Genomic DNA, 16,073 nt, shown 5'->3' on the forward strand with positions numbered 1-16,073 from the left:
GGAAAAGATTTACTAATCCGGCTGGGCGGGCAGCTCGAAAACTCAGCGCTGAGTTACAATGAGCGACACCCGGTCATACTCCCGCGACATCATATTTTTGAACTTTTGATCGATCAAGCTCACCGACACTTCCTCCATGGAGGGACACAACTCACGCTTAGATGTCTCCGTCAGACATATTGGATAATTTCGGCGCGAAACATGATCAAGTCTCACATCCATAAATGTGTTACCTGCCTTCGATACTCCGTGAAAACGCCGACGCAATTAATGGGTGATCTCCCGAATCCACGAGTCAATCCCTTTCCTCCTTTCTCTCACACGGGCATAGATTACGCCGGACCGATGATTATTACCCCCGTGGTCGGCCGTGGTCAAAGGGGGAGCAAACATTACGTGGCGGTCTTCGTTTGTCTCGCCACTAAAGCGATCCACCTCGAGTGTGTCGAGGATTACTCCTCCGAGGGATTCCTTGCCGCATTTCATCGGTTCGTCAGTCGACGCGGACTGCCATCGGACATGTACAACGATAATGGCACGAACTTTCGGGGTGCCGACCGCGAGCTACAATGCAGCTTTTTTTCGCTTATGAACGACCCTTCCCTCAAAGAAATCCTCGCGAATGACGGTGTGAAATGGCATTTCGTGCCCCCGGCGGCACCACATTTCGGCGGGCTTTGGGAGGCTGGCGTTAAAAGTTTTAAGCACCACCTCAAGCGGGTGATCGGTGCTCGTACCCTGTCTCGCTCGGAATTCGTGACTATTTTATGTAAGATAGAGGCGTGCCTCAACTCTCGACCGATTTTGCCCCTCAGCGACGATCCGTCCGACTTTACCGCGTTGACGCCTGGTCATTTCCTCATCGGTCGACCGCTCACCAGCGTACCGGAGGAATCATTACTCGAAATCAATGCGAATCGGTTGTCGCTATGGCAACACGTGCAACTCATGGTCGAACAGATCTGGCGTTCTTGGTCGTCGGACTACTTACATTCATTGCAACAGCGCGTCAAATGGACCGAATCTCACGATAATCTCAAGGTCGACGAGTTAGTTTTACTAAAAAATAACCTTCTTCCTCCTTCGAAGTGGGAACTTGCAAGGATTCAACAAGTCCATCCCGGATTTGACGGTCGCGTTCGCGTCGTTATATTACGCACTGCCAATTCCGAATTGAAACGACCAATAACACAGATCTGTCGGTTACCGGCGTCTATCGGGCCCACGGAGCCCGTAGAATAACATTAAACTAGACTATTTTGTTCCTCATTAGATTTAAGAACATTGTGCAAAATATTGTAAGTTCTCAAGTGTAAATAGTGTATATAAATAAATGTATCATAAGACTTCAGCTATCATTGCGTGCGCACTTATGCTACCTCGTTCAACCCCGTTTGTTTCGCATATTGAATACGAGGCGGGCGGCATGTTGAGAATCTAACGCTCGCAAAGTGAAAGCGAGCGTTGGGAATATTCGAGAACGCTCGATTTGCTCCAAAACGCGTTTATTTGCCTTCCCCTCGTTTTTTTTTGTGTTTTCGCTCGCGCCCGGACCAGAGGTGTACATCGCGTGATCGCTCGTACTGCGACGAATAGTCTAGTCGCTCGACGATTTGGAGCCAATCAGCGTTTCTCACGTCTCGAAATTTTCTCCCGGAAAAGTTCGGAGCTCCGGCCGCGGTCGCGTCGCTTGCTCCGGCCGGGAGCTCAGTGAGCCCTAGCCATTCGTACGCGACACTAATTGTCGATATCGAAAACGGAGCCGAATCGGAGCGAATGTAATAGCGAGTGCTGTTTAACTAACTTTAAATAAATTGACTGTTACAATTTCCACGAGAACCTAATTATTTGTGCTGTCCTCGGCGCGGCGCGCGAAAACCAAGAGCGGTCCACTAAACAAACAGAATGAATAATTTTTGGTAAAAGTTTACAATAACTTACACAGCTCGGATTACTTTGACCTTGACATATGTTGTCAAGGACATAATACTGAATAACTTTTCCTTATAACTTAATCGGCGGTCGCTTTTTATTAAAAAGTTATTAACAAAAAAAGTTTGGCGACCTCAACGATTTCAATGACCTTGATATATGTTGTCAAGGTCATGACCCCGAGTGACCTTCAGAAGGTTTTATCCGTTGCTCGTTATTCGTTAAAAAGTTATTAACAAAAAAAGTTTGGAAAATACGTAGGTTAGATGACGCGCTTTACAAGTATTTAACTGTTTAAAGCGCGTCACTAATCTACATAGGTTAGATGACGCGCTTTAACAGTATTTAATTGTTTAAAGCGCGTCAACTTACCCATGCGTAAACTATTTCGGAGCTACCGCACCTCCCTTGAAAGCAGGGGGGGTGTGGGTGAACCTCGGTTTGCGTGAAAGTATATGCGTGAACTATTTCGGGGCTACCGCACCTCCCCCGAAAGCGGGGGATGTGGTTGAACCTCGGTTCGCGTGAAAAGTGTATGCGTGAACTATTTCGGAGCTACCGCACCTCCCCCGAAAGCAGGGGGGGTGTGGGTGAACCTCGGTTCGCGTGAAAAGTGTATGCGTGAACTATTTCGACATATATATTAGTCATTTATGCCTTCCAATACTCAAAATAGCTGCTATATTTTTCAAAATTTTTTTGTTTATAACTTTTTAATAAGCAGCGACCGCCGACTAAGTTATAAGGAAAAGTTACTCAGTATTATGTCCTTGACAACATATGTCAAGGTCAAAGTAATCCGAGCTGTGTAAGTTATTGTAAACTTTTACCTAATTTTTTTAAAAATTTATTTATTTTTGCATCTCTTATTTTAAAAAATATCTGTTGCGTTATTTAATATTATAAAATTGTAAAATGAAGATACTTTTATTCTGAATGTACTTATAATTCTTTAAACAATATTGTAACAATTTTAGCGCTAACTAAAAATTTCTGAATTTATTCATCTGTGTGTGCGTGCGTGCGTGTGTGTGTTTTATAAAATATTTTATAGCGAATTCGGGCGCTAGTGCACACTGAGTGCGCACTAAAGCTTGTTTATAATCTAATTCTTATATTTAAAGTAGCTTAAATACACATTTAAAAACTTTTTAGCCAATAAAACAATCTGTTATATCTATATGGATGCTGTACAAATCATTTTACAGACTAATAAGTATTTAAGATGATCTGTAAATATAACAATTGATTAAGAACAAGCCTTAGTGCGCACTCAGTGTGCACTAGTGCAACCGTCCGAATTCGCTATTAGTTTTAGATCTCGCGATAGTAGATCTCGCGAGGCTGGCTCCGACGCGCGACGCTCGGCGACCGGACTTGATGGTGGGGCGAGCGCGCAGCGGTTCTTATGCCCGGTCTTCGTGCCCGAACGTCCGGACCCTATTGATGATATTCCCCATAAGACCATACGTGTTGACAGCGTTCCCTAGAATGCATAAGAATATTTATTACAAATATTAGTAATAAATATTATAATTATTTATCTAGATAACAATATCTTTTACTTACGAACAATTCTTATATTTCATAGTATTTACAATCATGATATTCCTCAAAGAAATGATGCATACAAAAATATTTTTTGCACCAGGAACAACGTATTATGGCAGGTGCATCACATATGGAACAGCGTGGTATTTCTTGTACATCTTTTCCAGAGAAACAAAAATCTACTGGATTTTCAAACTGTGGTGGCCGTTCGTCGATATAGCCACTTTTGAACCAAGCGTATTTAAAAAAATTATGGAATCGTGGAGAGGACAGCTGTATATGCGTTAAGGATTGTAATTTAATGACATTATTTCTTAAATGTAAATTGATATCATAATTTAACAATGTAACGCGATCACTAAATGTCCTCACAAAGTTCTTCCATACTCTAAACCCATAAACATCAAGAGGTTGAATCATTGCTGTGGTTTTTTTTGGTATTGTTAAAATCCGTACATATTTATCTTTAGATGGCATAAACTCTTGTAAGTTCGCAGGACAATGTCCGCTCCAAGAGTCTAGTAATAACACACTGAAACTTCCAGTTGCGGGTAAAAAAACGTTTGTGAACCAAGATTGAAAGTGTTGTGTAGTCAGTTTGCCTGATTTCGATGCTGCGATGAAAACATTTGCAGGCCTGAACAAAGTCGCTTCTACGCGTGGTCCAAAACTTCCACTGGCCTCTTTCAATACCAAATAAAGAGGTGATTGTAATTGTCCACTTGCAGAAATTGTAGACATAATGGTGTAGCTGTGTGTCATTGCTGATTGTGATTTAACTACACTTTCGACTGTTTTAACACCTTGTGTCGTTAACGTTCTGCCTGAATGTACTTCCAAATTAAATCCACTTTCGTCTGCATTATATATATTTGTACATCAAAAACATCTATAAATGATTTTACAGAGCCTATGAATTCTTGGCACGCAATTTGTAATTGTTCTTGATTTTTCTTGGATGAACGATTTACAAATTTTGTTATTTTCCTTGACACTATTCCGTGTTTTCTTTTAAAATTTAATATCCATGTTGCTCCTGCTTTAAAATGAGGAAGATTAATTTCCTCTTTTGCTTCTAGCGCCCATTGTCGCAGATCTAAATCATGCATAATGCTGTTTTTGTCGTTAGCGTCTTTGAATTTGTTCAAGACGTATTCAGAAATGTATAATAGTTTTTCTCTATGAGTACCACCTCTTTGTAGGGAGAGTTCCCATTTATACAGCTGCGGCAAGGACTTTACCTTTTTAAAGCGATGTTGGACTGATGATAAACTGTAACGTCCCTTTTTTCCACTTTTCCAGAATTCAACAGCTCTTCGTTTATAGTTATTATTTACAATTTTGTATTCTTCCGATGTACAATTATCTTCTCCCTCATCTTCATCCAGTTCTTCTACTTCTTCTATTTCGTCAGCTGCGACAAATTCTGCCTCGTGTAAGTCCCAATAATTCTCAAATTCTAATGTAGTGTCGGTCTGCATAGCAAATGATATGTCATCCATTGAATTTTTTATAATATTCTTTATAGTATCATGCAATTCAATTTCTTTATCATTTGTAAGTGTTTGTGGAATATTTGAAATTTGGAATAAAACCATTAACATATTGAGAACATTCGCAGGATTTACACGTAACATTTTGGTTTGTTAAGATAAAAATATGCACTTTTTCTGAATTAAAATTTTTTACAATCTTTTATACTTGTATGAATCGTTAAACTCGTGGTACTTATACTAAAACTATGCGCAATATTTCCGACTTATATAAAGCCTTATTATCTTATTTATATCTTCTTTATATCAGAATCTTCCGAATATGGAAAATTACTGCAAAATAATCTCACGTACAACGTGTGTGATTACACATTGCATTGCACTAGACGTAAATGAGCAATATGCACATGTACATTGCACGTTGTACAATATACACATTGCAATATGATCATATTGTTTATATATTACACGTACATCATATTGCATATTTTCACGTAAATGAACGATATACACGTGGCATAATATAATCGCTTCTGTTAGGTAACACAGTATATTGTATTAAGTGCATATCGCTCATTTATGTCTAATCACAATGCAGAGTAGTCACGTACGTTGTACGTGAAGATAGTCACGTACGTTGTAGGTGAAGATAGTCACATACGTTGTACATGAAGATATTTTGCAGTAATTTTTCATATTTAAAATTGTTACAATATTGTTTAAAGAATTATAAGTACATTCAAGATAAAAGTATCTTTATTTTACAATTTGATAATATTAAATAACGCAACAGATATTTTTTTAAATAAAAGATGCAAAAATAAATAAATTTTTGAAAAAAATATTCGTTGCGGTTAATACACATAAATGTTCTTATTATAAAACTTTTTACACATGTAGGGGAGGTAAAAAGATGAATTTAGAAATTTTTTGTTGCTGCCAAAAAATGGTTCTAAAGGGTGAAATCACCCTTTATATGTAGAGCGGCTTTTTGTTTTTCTCGATATATTTCGGAAAGTATTCAAGATAAAAAAAATGTTTCAAATAAAAGTTTTATGGTAAAAACATCTTTATTCAACCACATTAATAAAATTTCAAAAAAAAAATTTTTTTAATTTTTAATCAAAATTTTGTTTAAAAAATTTGTAACGGCTTGACTTTAATATCGAACGCAGACTAGTTTACTGGATCGGGAGTTCGATGAAAGGCCCAGAGACAGTAGTCAGTTTGCGATTCACACGTATCCCTTTATTTTATTCAACTCGAGATGCGGTATGACATACAAAGCCTAGTTCATCGCGGTATATTACAACGATCGACAGCGCCGGTGCGCTGGGCGGTATATGCGGACTAATAACAGAACGCGGGTTTACAGAAAATAACGAAGCGCGGTATATTGCATAAGAACGGAACGCAGGTACAGAGAACAACGCAGCGCGGTATGTTACAACGATCGACAGTGCCGGTGCACTGGGCGGTATATGCGAGATGATGACGGGACGCGGTTTTACAGGAAATAATGAAACGCGGTATATTATATACGAACGGAACGCGGTTACAGAAAACACCGCAGCGCGGTATATGACGACAGGCGGTAGTGCGTGCGAACTCGCGTAGTATGATGAACGCGGAGGTATAATACTGTTGCGTGCATGCCGCCCGGTATACCTTTCCGACACCGAGCTGAAGCGTGCAACGGAAAGTCGAATGTAGCCTGTCTTTAGTAACGAGCCAGTTATTGATTTTATTGATTTAATGTAACAGCTGACAGATTGTTCTCGAGCTGCTGGACCGTGCGGACGTGGTCCACGCTCTCCTGTATCGCGACGTTATAATAAACATCGAGATTATTCTTGTTATAACTGCAGTGTTTCTGTTATTTCCGTGAGCGTCGGGAGTGTGAGCGTGTGTGAGTGAACGAACGACTCGGCAAGCGCAACAATACTCTACGGTCGCGGCGCGGCACCGTGGTGCGGGTGCACCCGGTGCGGTATATATGATATACGAACGGAACGCGGTTACAGATATCGAGAAGGCTGATAACGTGGGCGGGATCGCGATATGTACAACGGAGGATTGCGGAATCCCGGGGTTACGGTCGCGAGAACCCTCGCTGCAAGGACGAGCACGCTCGACCGCGCGGTGCCGTGGCCGTCGGGGTAAGTGTGATGGAGCTCGGGGACACTCTGAGAACCCTCAGTAGAGGCTCATACTCTGGACCTCATTTTTGCGTGTCGCCCTAGGATCTGGAAGGTAGGCTTCGTCAGGAGTAGCGGAGAGCCGTGGTAGAGACGAAGTGTCTTTTCGCCGAGCGCGCCGGCTTATATATCGCCCGGCGCGGCGAGGTCGGCAGGAGGGGGCCGATCGTCAGGCGAATCGCGCGGTGGTGGGAGCGGCGCGATCCCGCGCGCTCGTCTTCGGCGGGGATCGCACGGAAAACCCAATTCACAAGGAAAGATGATGCATAGATGACTGGGTAAATGTTGATGGTTATGCATCGTAAGATAGCGTGGTGATCACTGTCGTCTTTTATGCGCACGCATTATACTTTTCGATACCTCGATAATTTTCGATACCCGGTGCAAGCGCATCTTTTATGGTTATGTTGTAGGTTATGTGTACTTCATGGTTTGTTCATCGAGGTATCGAGAACTCTAGCACGTGCACCACAAAATCTGGTGCAGACGTAACAAAAACCTATTCGTGTGTCAGAAATAACGCAACCCAGTAAGCACTGTACAGTTGAACGCATATGTATACAAATAAATAGTGCTGATCGACATATACATAGTGCTCGAAAATTTCTAGCATCAAGTTTAATAGTGAGTTCGGTTTTCCGTGCGGCTCCCGTCGGCGCTCGTCGGCGTCGTGCGGGAAGGCATCGGTGCGGCGGGTTCCCCGCGCACACGGTGCGTTTCGAATGTTTAAAAAAGATGTGTGCGCAATGCGCCCTGTCCTCGCCCGACGGATGATCGGCCGGGCGGCATCCGGCGGGTAGTGGCTGGCAGTGGTGACCGGGGACGATGCCTTATCGTGAGGGGCGCATCGTTACACCACCCCTCCCCTTAGATGTGCCTGAATCGAGAGGCACAGGGGCACAGTGTCCGGCTGGTTGGAGGTGCCGGTCGGCCGGGTGGTTCCTTATGCGGGCGGTTTCCGGGACTTGTCCTTGATCCAACGGACGGAACCGTCCCCGTTGAACCGGATGTGCCAGCGCCGGTTCCCGATCGTATGCTTATACTGCCGGGCGACATGGCAGGAGAAATGGGGGACCTCCACGATCACCCGGGTTCGACCTGGACCGGGATTGGAGGTGACGGCAATGGTCCCATCACTCTCGCGGGTTGGAGCGTCGGACGTGGTCGTCGGGGGGCCTCTACCAGTGGTCGTGGGCGCCTCGGCGACGGCGGTGGCGGTGCCAGAAGCCAGGCCTGCTTCGCTCGATTTACCGCATCAGACCTCTGTATAATCGTGCCGACCCGCGGCACGGTCTTCGGCGGGGCCGGTCTGGCCGGCGGCGGTGGTGGCTGTGCCGTGTCGGGCTCGCCCCGATAGAGGGTGGCCCACCCTTGCCCGATCCCGGGGTTGGCCGGATCGTACTCCTCGTCGTCCTCGCCGAGGATTTTCGCTATCTCCGTTAGAATGTCTCGCTCTTGTGGCGTTGTTTCGTCCGTCATGGTTGCGGTCGTTCTGACGATCGGCTTGCCCCCGCTTCGGTACGCCGGGTGTCTTAGCGCTTGTTTCCATTTTTCGGTGGTTAACAGTATGTTTGGGTCGCGGGAGGTCGCGTCACAATGTTTCGCTCGTCGGCGTTCTCGTCTTGGCGCGCGTTTTCCGGCCGTGTATGTTTGCACGGCGATGGTTGGTGCGAGCGTGTCCCCCCCACCGAGGTCCGGGCCAGGTACGTCGGGTGGTGCGTCGGACGGGGCGCGCTTTAGATCCTGCACATGTACGTGTCGATACCATTTCCCCGAGCGGCTGCGGAGGTCCACTATGACTGGCGAAATAATGCGGCGGATTTCTAGCGGGCCAATAAATTTTGGCGCGAGCTTGGCGTTAAACGCCGCTGCCTTGTTGGAGAGCGGGCGGTCGCGCTTCCATACCCATTCCCCGATACGCGGTCTCCATTCGCGGCGGCGGAGGTTATAGTTTTTTCTTGGTGCTGGAACGCGCGGGCCAGCTGGATCTTCACTAGGTCGTACGCTTCTGCTAACCGGCGATGCATGTGGGTCGGCGGCGTTGGTTCGTCGCGCGGCGCGTCCTCCCCGGGGCGGCGCAACTTGCGGCCGTGATTTAAAAACGCGGGCGTGTAGCCCGTCGCGTCGTGGGTTGCGGTATTATAGGCGAACTGGAGCTCCGGCAAGTGCTCGTTTCAGGTTTTGTGTCGTTTTGCGTATTGCGCGATCATGGTCTTGATTACGCGGTTGGTGCGCTCCACGGGGTTGCAGTGGGGCGCGTATGCTGGCGTAAAGCGGTGGCGGATTCCACAGGCGGCGAGGAGTTTAGCGAGCTGCCGGGATTTTAATTGCGTGCCATTGTCCGACAGGATTTTGTCCGGGCATCCGTGTCGGAGGATAATGGCTTCGGTTACGTGTTTTACGATAGCCGGCGCGGTGGCTTGTCGTAATGGCCGGAGCTCGACCCACTTCGTAAAGCGGTCCTGGATGTTGAGGAGCCAGACATGGCCGGCGGCGGATCGCGGGAGCAGGCCGACGAGGTCGAGGGTGACCTGTTGCCACGGATGGCCGAGTGCGGTTGTAACCGAACAATACGTAATCGGGCTACGGGGTACGCGATTTTGACCTATAAGTCATCGGTCGCCACTCGGTTTAACCTTAAACTACCGAGAAGGTAGCTATTCGTAATGCAAACGACACAAAAGTTGGACAATTTGTTTAAGCAATTTTATTTTTTCATTCCGCCACGGCTGCCTTGTCAGTGTCGCCTGTGCTCAAGATACCGCTAGGTATGACCTTGGTCGGCCAGCCAGGGACCCCGGTTCACACGACAACCGCTTGATCAGGTATATATATACGTCTATCTCCTTAACCCTTTCACTTTTTAGCTTCCCGCCACGGATGTCTCCTCTGTGTTGCTCTGCCTCACGCTTCCGCTATCTATCAATCGCCTGCCTCGTACGTGGAACCAAGATGGCCGGACAACCGCTTGATCGGGTAAGTCTCGACATTAAGATCAATTAACCAACTAATTCTTTTATTTTCAGGTTTCGTCAACGGCTTCCTCTTCACCATCGCCAATGTCATGGATCACCGCTGCTCACCGACGACCAGGATCACCGCGTATGGGAGATGCCGCGACACGAGGTAAGTATGAGAACTGTCATGGTAACTATGATTAATGCCATTTCTTTTCAGGTTTCCGCCACGGATTCCTCATCTATGGCCTCCTGATGCAGAATCGATGATGACCTTGAAGCTCGGACACCGCTAACACACAAGATGGATGACAGCCGCTTGTTCAGGTAAGTTGAAAGTAAGTAACTGATAATTTTATATATATTTTTGCAAATAATTATTGCTTTTATTGTTAACTATCGTTTCACAATGGTGGTGGTTCACAATTACTGATGCCGCGCAAGATGGCGGTTGCACGTCTCGCAAAGTGCGATTTCACGATTCCGGTACGCGAAAAAACCGTACGCCTTTCGTATCGGCGTCATGTAACGCAATGTGCGGGCGTTCCCGTTTGTTTCGGACACTGTGGTAGGCTTACAAATCGTAATCCGGTACGTTTTCGCGATATTAACTACGATACGCCGGGATATACGCGCGAGAAGATAGCTACCATTCGAGCGCCCACGAGAGACTGCCTCGAAGAATATTCCTCTCTCGGGCTCCCTACCTCCGAAGTTTTACCCCCACCATGGGGTCTCGGCCGCTTTCTCCTCGCGGTAACTTTCCATTCTACGCCGATACAATAGCTGTTTACGAGTTTTGGCTCGCCAGGTGTGCGCCAGATGTTCGCGATGGAAATTTCCGCCGCCAGTACACTATTTACGACGCGCTTAATCGGCTCCCGGGTAGTGGTTTTCCACCTCTTCGAAAAATTAACTTTTGAGGGCGCCGACCCGTGCGCACGGCCTCTCCTACGTCCCTAATGCCGATTCCGGGTCGACTTCCTGGAGACGACGTCCAGGTCGCTTTCTACGTGTCCGCCGATGGCGGCGACCCTGCTGCCTATTCTCCCAGTCCCTACTAACCGTATTCCAGCTTAACTTCTCGCAGCCGATGTCTAGGTCTATCGGTTTACACGACTGTCATGGCAACCCACCGTCCGGATAGTCGGATCTCGGGCGCGATTCGTTCCTCGGGTGTACTAGGTATCCCCGAGAACGCAGCTCTGGCCCTTTTCCGCTACGACTTCCGGTTCAGAAATTCACGGGTGTGAACTGCACGTCCGGGTGCACGGATTTCGCTCGCGATCGATTCCTCGGGTCTCTCTAACCTCCCCGAGTACGCAGCTCTGGCCTTTTCCCGCTACGACTTCCGGTTCGCAAATTCACGGATTGTCGTGTGAACTGCACGTCCGGGTGCACGGATTTCGCTCGCGATCGACTCCTCGGGTCTCTCTAACCTCCCCGAGTACGCAGCTCTGGCCTTTTCCCGCTACGACTTCCGGTTCGCAAATTCGCTGATTGTCGTGCGAACTGCACTTCCGGGCGCTCGGATTCCGCTCGCGATCGATTCCAGGGGTCGGTTGGCCCTCCCTCTGGACGCAGCTCCAGCCGTTTTGCGCTATGGCTTCCCGTTCGCGTTTTTCGTGGGTCGTCATCCAAACCCTACGTCTGCGTGTTCGGATCACGCCGGTTTTGCGTGGGCCCCCTCTTAGGAACCCCGTGTGTTGGCATCCTGACTCCTACTCGCGTGGCACGCGCGGTACGTGCACTAGGTGCCCGCGCTATGAAGATTGTGTGTGACTCGACCATTTACCTTATCGGTGCGTTACCGCAATCCACGCACCTGTTCCAAATCAAATCTTTTCGCTCCTGGTCGGGCCGGGCATCGTAGTGCCAAAACGAAAACTAAAATTGGTGGATTGGGAAGAAAATATCTTAAGAGCTACTCGAGCCGCTGCTCGGCGACCGCTGTCGCATGCCTTAATATTAATTGCGCCGGACGGGTGAAATCGATGACTTTATCAAATAAAACGGAAAGAAAATAATAAATCATAAGCTGAAAATAACTAAAAAAAAGAAATGGGCCTCGACTCCGTCCTGGGAGCGCTCGCGCAACTTAAATCTAATCGGGGATGTCCCCCTCGTTTCCGGAGTACTCTTCCCTGCTGGACGGGCTCATAAACCCGTCACTGGGCTCGTCCTGCTGCTGGCTGCGTTGCTCCATATGGCATCACCGTCCACGTCAGCGTCGGTTGGTCGACACGACGCGTGCGGTTGCACGGTCGGGTGTAATTGTCCGACGGGCTTTTCTTGCGCGACTTTATGGGCGAGGCACGTCGGGCATTTGCGGACGTAGCGGGCGATGTCGCGGAACATCCCAGGCCAATAATACTTGTGCGCGATTCTTGCGATTGTTTTTGCTATTCCGAGGTGGCCGGCGGTCGGTGCGTCGTGGTATTGTTCGAGGAGCGGGCCTCGCTGGTCTTTTGGTACGCATTCCTTCCACTGTTCGGCGGCTGGGGTGTCTTTGAAATCAAGTCTGTGGAGCACGTGCTTCCACAGCCGGCCTTGGTCGATCCGGAAGTCTGGCACCTCGTGGGGCGTAGTGTCGGCCGCGTGCCACATACGTGTATACCATGGGCACTTTGCTTGCGTGACGACGAGGATTTCGGGTTGTCGGGATAACGCGTCGGCTACCTTGTTGAGTGCCCCTTTTCGGTATTTGATCTCGAAGTCATACTGTTGTAACTCGAATGCCCATCGCCCCAACCGGCCGGACGGAGACTCTAGCTTTTGTAGCCATTTTAGCGACTGGTGATCGGTGATTGCCGTGAATCGGTACCTCGAGGTAGCCGCGCATCCGTCGAATTTCCCATACTACGGCCAGGCACTCCAGTTCGGTTGCGCTATAATTCCGCTCGGCGTTATTTAACGTGTGGCTGGCGTAAGCGATAACGCGGGGAAGTATTGCGTCAGCACGGCCCCCAGACCGGTGGTGCTGGCGTCGCACAGTGGGGCAAAAGCGGATTTTTTGGTTCAAAAAGTTCCACAGGTCTTAATTTTCAACCGATTTCAATGTATTTTTTTTTAAATTAAAGCTCTTTAAATTTCGAAGAGATTCCTCAGGTCCGATTTTTAAAATTCAAAACAAACGACTCAATATGGCGCCCGAAAACACAAAAATGCGCCAAAGTACTTCAATATAAGTTTTTTTCGTTATTAAATATATTTGTAATCATTTTATTTATTAAATAAAAACATTCACGCGCATTCGAGCGAGCGTGCTGCATTTTTTTTCTACAGAAAAAATAGGAATAAAAAAAATTGTACCTGATAGTAACCGTGTACGTAATAGTGACCAGTGTAAATATATATTTAGATGCATAAAAACCAGAAAAAAATGCTTAGTAATTTGTTGCTTATTTCTTACTGCAGAAAAAAACAGGAATAAAAAAATGTACCCATGGTTAAATATTTTAATTGCGTGTGTTTCCTGCTCTTCGCGTTACCCAAGATCAACGACATGGACGTGGCAGGTATCTGATCTTTTTGGGGTGCTTTATTCGCGTGAGTCCCCTTGCCTCTCACGTGTGTGTGTGTGTGTGTGTGTGTGTGTGTGTGTTTGGGGGGGAGAGTTGCAGAAGAGATAAGGACCCCGCAGTTCGTCATTTCCGCAGTATTTATAGACTCCAAACCTCTCTTCTGTTGTGTGTGTGTATGTAGCGTGTGTACAAGTGCGCGTTCTACTCAGCTAACAATTCTTCAGCGTCAGGATGAAGGTTACTCGCAACTTTGTACCATATTTTCCGAAAAGTATTCACCACAGGATCCGACGAGAGAAGCAATTTTCGGCCAAGGTCTAAATTTGTTGATAATCTGTTACACTTTCTCGTATTAAATTCGCGAAATCTTTTTAAATCTTTATTTCGCGCTTCTTGCGCTTCTTCCGTCAACTGGCCGATAGGTAAAATGGCTTTTTCAATAATTTTAGAACCGTGTATTAATACTTTATGCACAGTGGCGGGCATGTAATACCACGGGTACAGATCAACGTACAATTCCGCTGTTCGTTTACAAAATTCATGAAACTTTTCGACATTGATTTTTCTTCCACAAGCAATTACCTGCAGTACTACATGGAATCTTTTTATTAAGTTCAAATCAACTCCTGTAATTCGAGCACTTAATTCTTCATTTGCGAAAAAGCGTCTAGCGGTATTACCGCTATTTGAATTTCCAGCTCCTTGCTTTGGCATATCTATTAATAATCCTAATTCATCCTTAAAGGCCTTCTGTATTCTTTCTTTTGCTGCTCTCATAGACTTCTTCTCCTCTTCAAGTCTTACTGCCCATTTTTGGAAAGATAGTCTGTAAGCTATATGTAGAATAGCCTCCATGAAGCGGATCCACGCGTGCAGTGTTGCAAGGCCATAATGAAACGTATTTTCGTCTACTGTCAGTTCTTTAAGTTTTTCAAGGTTATTCATTAATGATGGGGTTGCTTTGCAAATGTAGCAAGTTGAAGATGAAGTGTCGGTTAACGCTTGGCATATCTTACCATCCAACATTGTCATACTCATTTTATGCACGATTTCGCAACGAGTTTGTCCTTCGTTAATATATACGACAAAGGGTCTTAGACAATCTACATCTTTAAGGATATCTGATATTTCAGATTTTGTTATCTCTTTCGTCTCCGATTTTATATAAATTTTACGAGGCGACATAGTCTCGTTGACCCTGGATGCGGATTATACCAAATTGTGTCTGAAGCTTCATCATTGCCTATCTGTAAAACCAGTGGCACCATGGAAAACATGAAAATACTTTTATCAGAGTGGCGCGAATCAGTAAAACTCTGATTGTACAAATTATGCCCAGAAGTTCCGTCACCTCCAAATTTCGAAATCAGAAAGATGGACATATTTTGAGCCTCAATTTGACGTAGACTCGCCGAAACATGTGGGATTTGTACAATTCGTGATGCTGTATGGTCCATCAAATCCTGCAAGTTGACACTGACCCCATCTTCACTAACTGTAAATGCTGATTGTGAAGGATAACATCTTTTTCTAGCCTCTTCTAAACTTTTATAACTCGGATAGATATCACAATTTATTGCCTTGGCTTTTTCGCGAATTATTTCATACTGATATTTTGAAAGTTTTGCATCTTTTATTAAGGCTAACACTTCATCATCACTAAGTCGAGCAGTGTTTTTGTTCATCCCGACATCATTTTCGACATCAATATTACCTGATAAAAGATCCTTTATTTTTTACCACAAATTAATGTTACCACTTTCTTTTAAACGACGAAGAAAAGATTCTTGGATTTCAATATCAGAGAACGTTTCGATTACTCGCAAAACTTTTCGTCGCTTTGTGGATTTTGAACTACTACCATAATCAGTGGAAGATCTACCAGGTAATAATTGATCAATTTTGACAGTAAGTTCAGAAATCAACCATTGTTCGTTTTTTGAATTAAATTTATCCACATTGTAGAGTGCACTCTTCCATTTCTTTTGAAATGTTGGAATAAATAAATTAAGTTTATACTTCAAGGGAATTAAAAGTGCCACACTTATGTCATGTAGCGATTTTACATATTCGAGTAATACTTCTACATTTTTTTGAGGACTAGAAATTAGAAAATCAAAAAGTTCTTTATGAGAAATCCTAAACTCACTCATGTTTGTACATATATAATTATTAAATCAATATGTATACTTGAACAATAGTCAGCAAGCCGAAATTTTTTTATATAAACCCTAGATAAATATTTAGATCGATAACGTTGGACTGCTTTACGGCTCTTATACTTCGCGGTTCACAATTGTAGTTTCAGTTCCGATTGCCACCTATTGGTCACCAATGGAGCATTATGCGGCCGTGCAACTATACTGTATTCCAACAGTATTTACCTTCTTCGCTAAATGCTTGGCTGAATGTTTGGTT

General features: G+C 45.4%; 1 protein-coding gene and 1 pseudogene across 1 annotated transcript; one reads left to right on the forward strand and one right to left on the reverse strand.

Moving 5' to 3' along the window:
* The first annotated feature begins 201 nt into the window (after positions 1 to 201).
* On the forward strand, positions 202 to 1,242 carry LOC139823772 (uncharacterized). Its single transcript, XM_071796272.1, has one exon. It carries the CDS (start codon positions 202 to 204, stop codon positions 1,240 to 1,242), a length of 1,041 nt encoding a protein of 346 aa, XP_071652373.1.
* Positions 1,243 to 3,510: 2,268 nt separating this feature from the next.
* LOC139823773 (uncharacterized) lies at positions 3,511 to 4,964 on the reverse strand (annotated as a pseudogene).
* Positions 4,965 to 16,073: the final 11,109 nt, after the last annotated feature.

Source organism: Temnothorax longispinosus, unplaced genomic scaffold, assembly GCF_030848805.1.
Source record: "Temnothorax longispinosus isolate EJ_2023e unplaced genomic scaffold, Tlon_JGU_v1 HiC_scaffold_18, whole genome shotgun sequence".
NCBI lineage: Eukaryota > Metazoa > Arthropoda > Insecta > Hymenoptera > Formicidae > Temnothorax > Temnothorax longispinosus.

Excerpts from the sequence above, each read along its gene's own strand:
- LOC139823772 (XM_071796272.1), top strand. The coding sequence starts at position 202 with ATGATCAAGTCTCACATCCATAAATGTGTTACCTGCCTTCGATACTCC.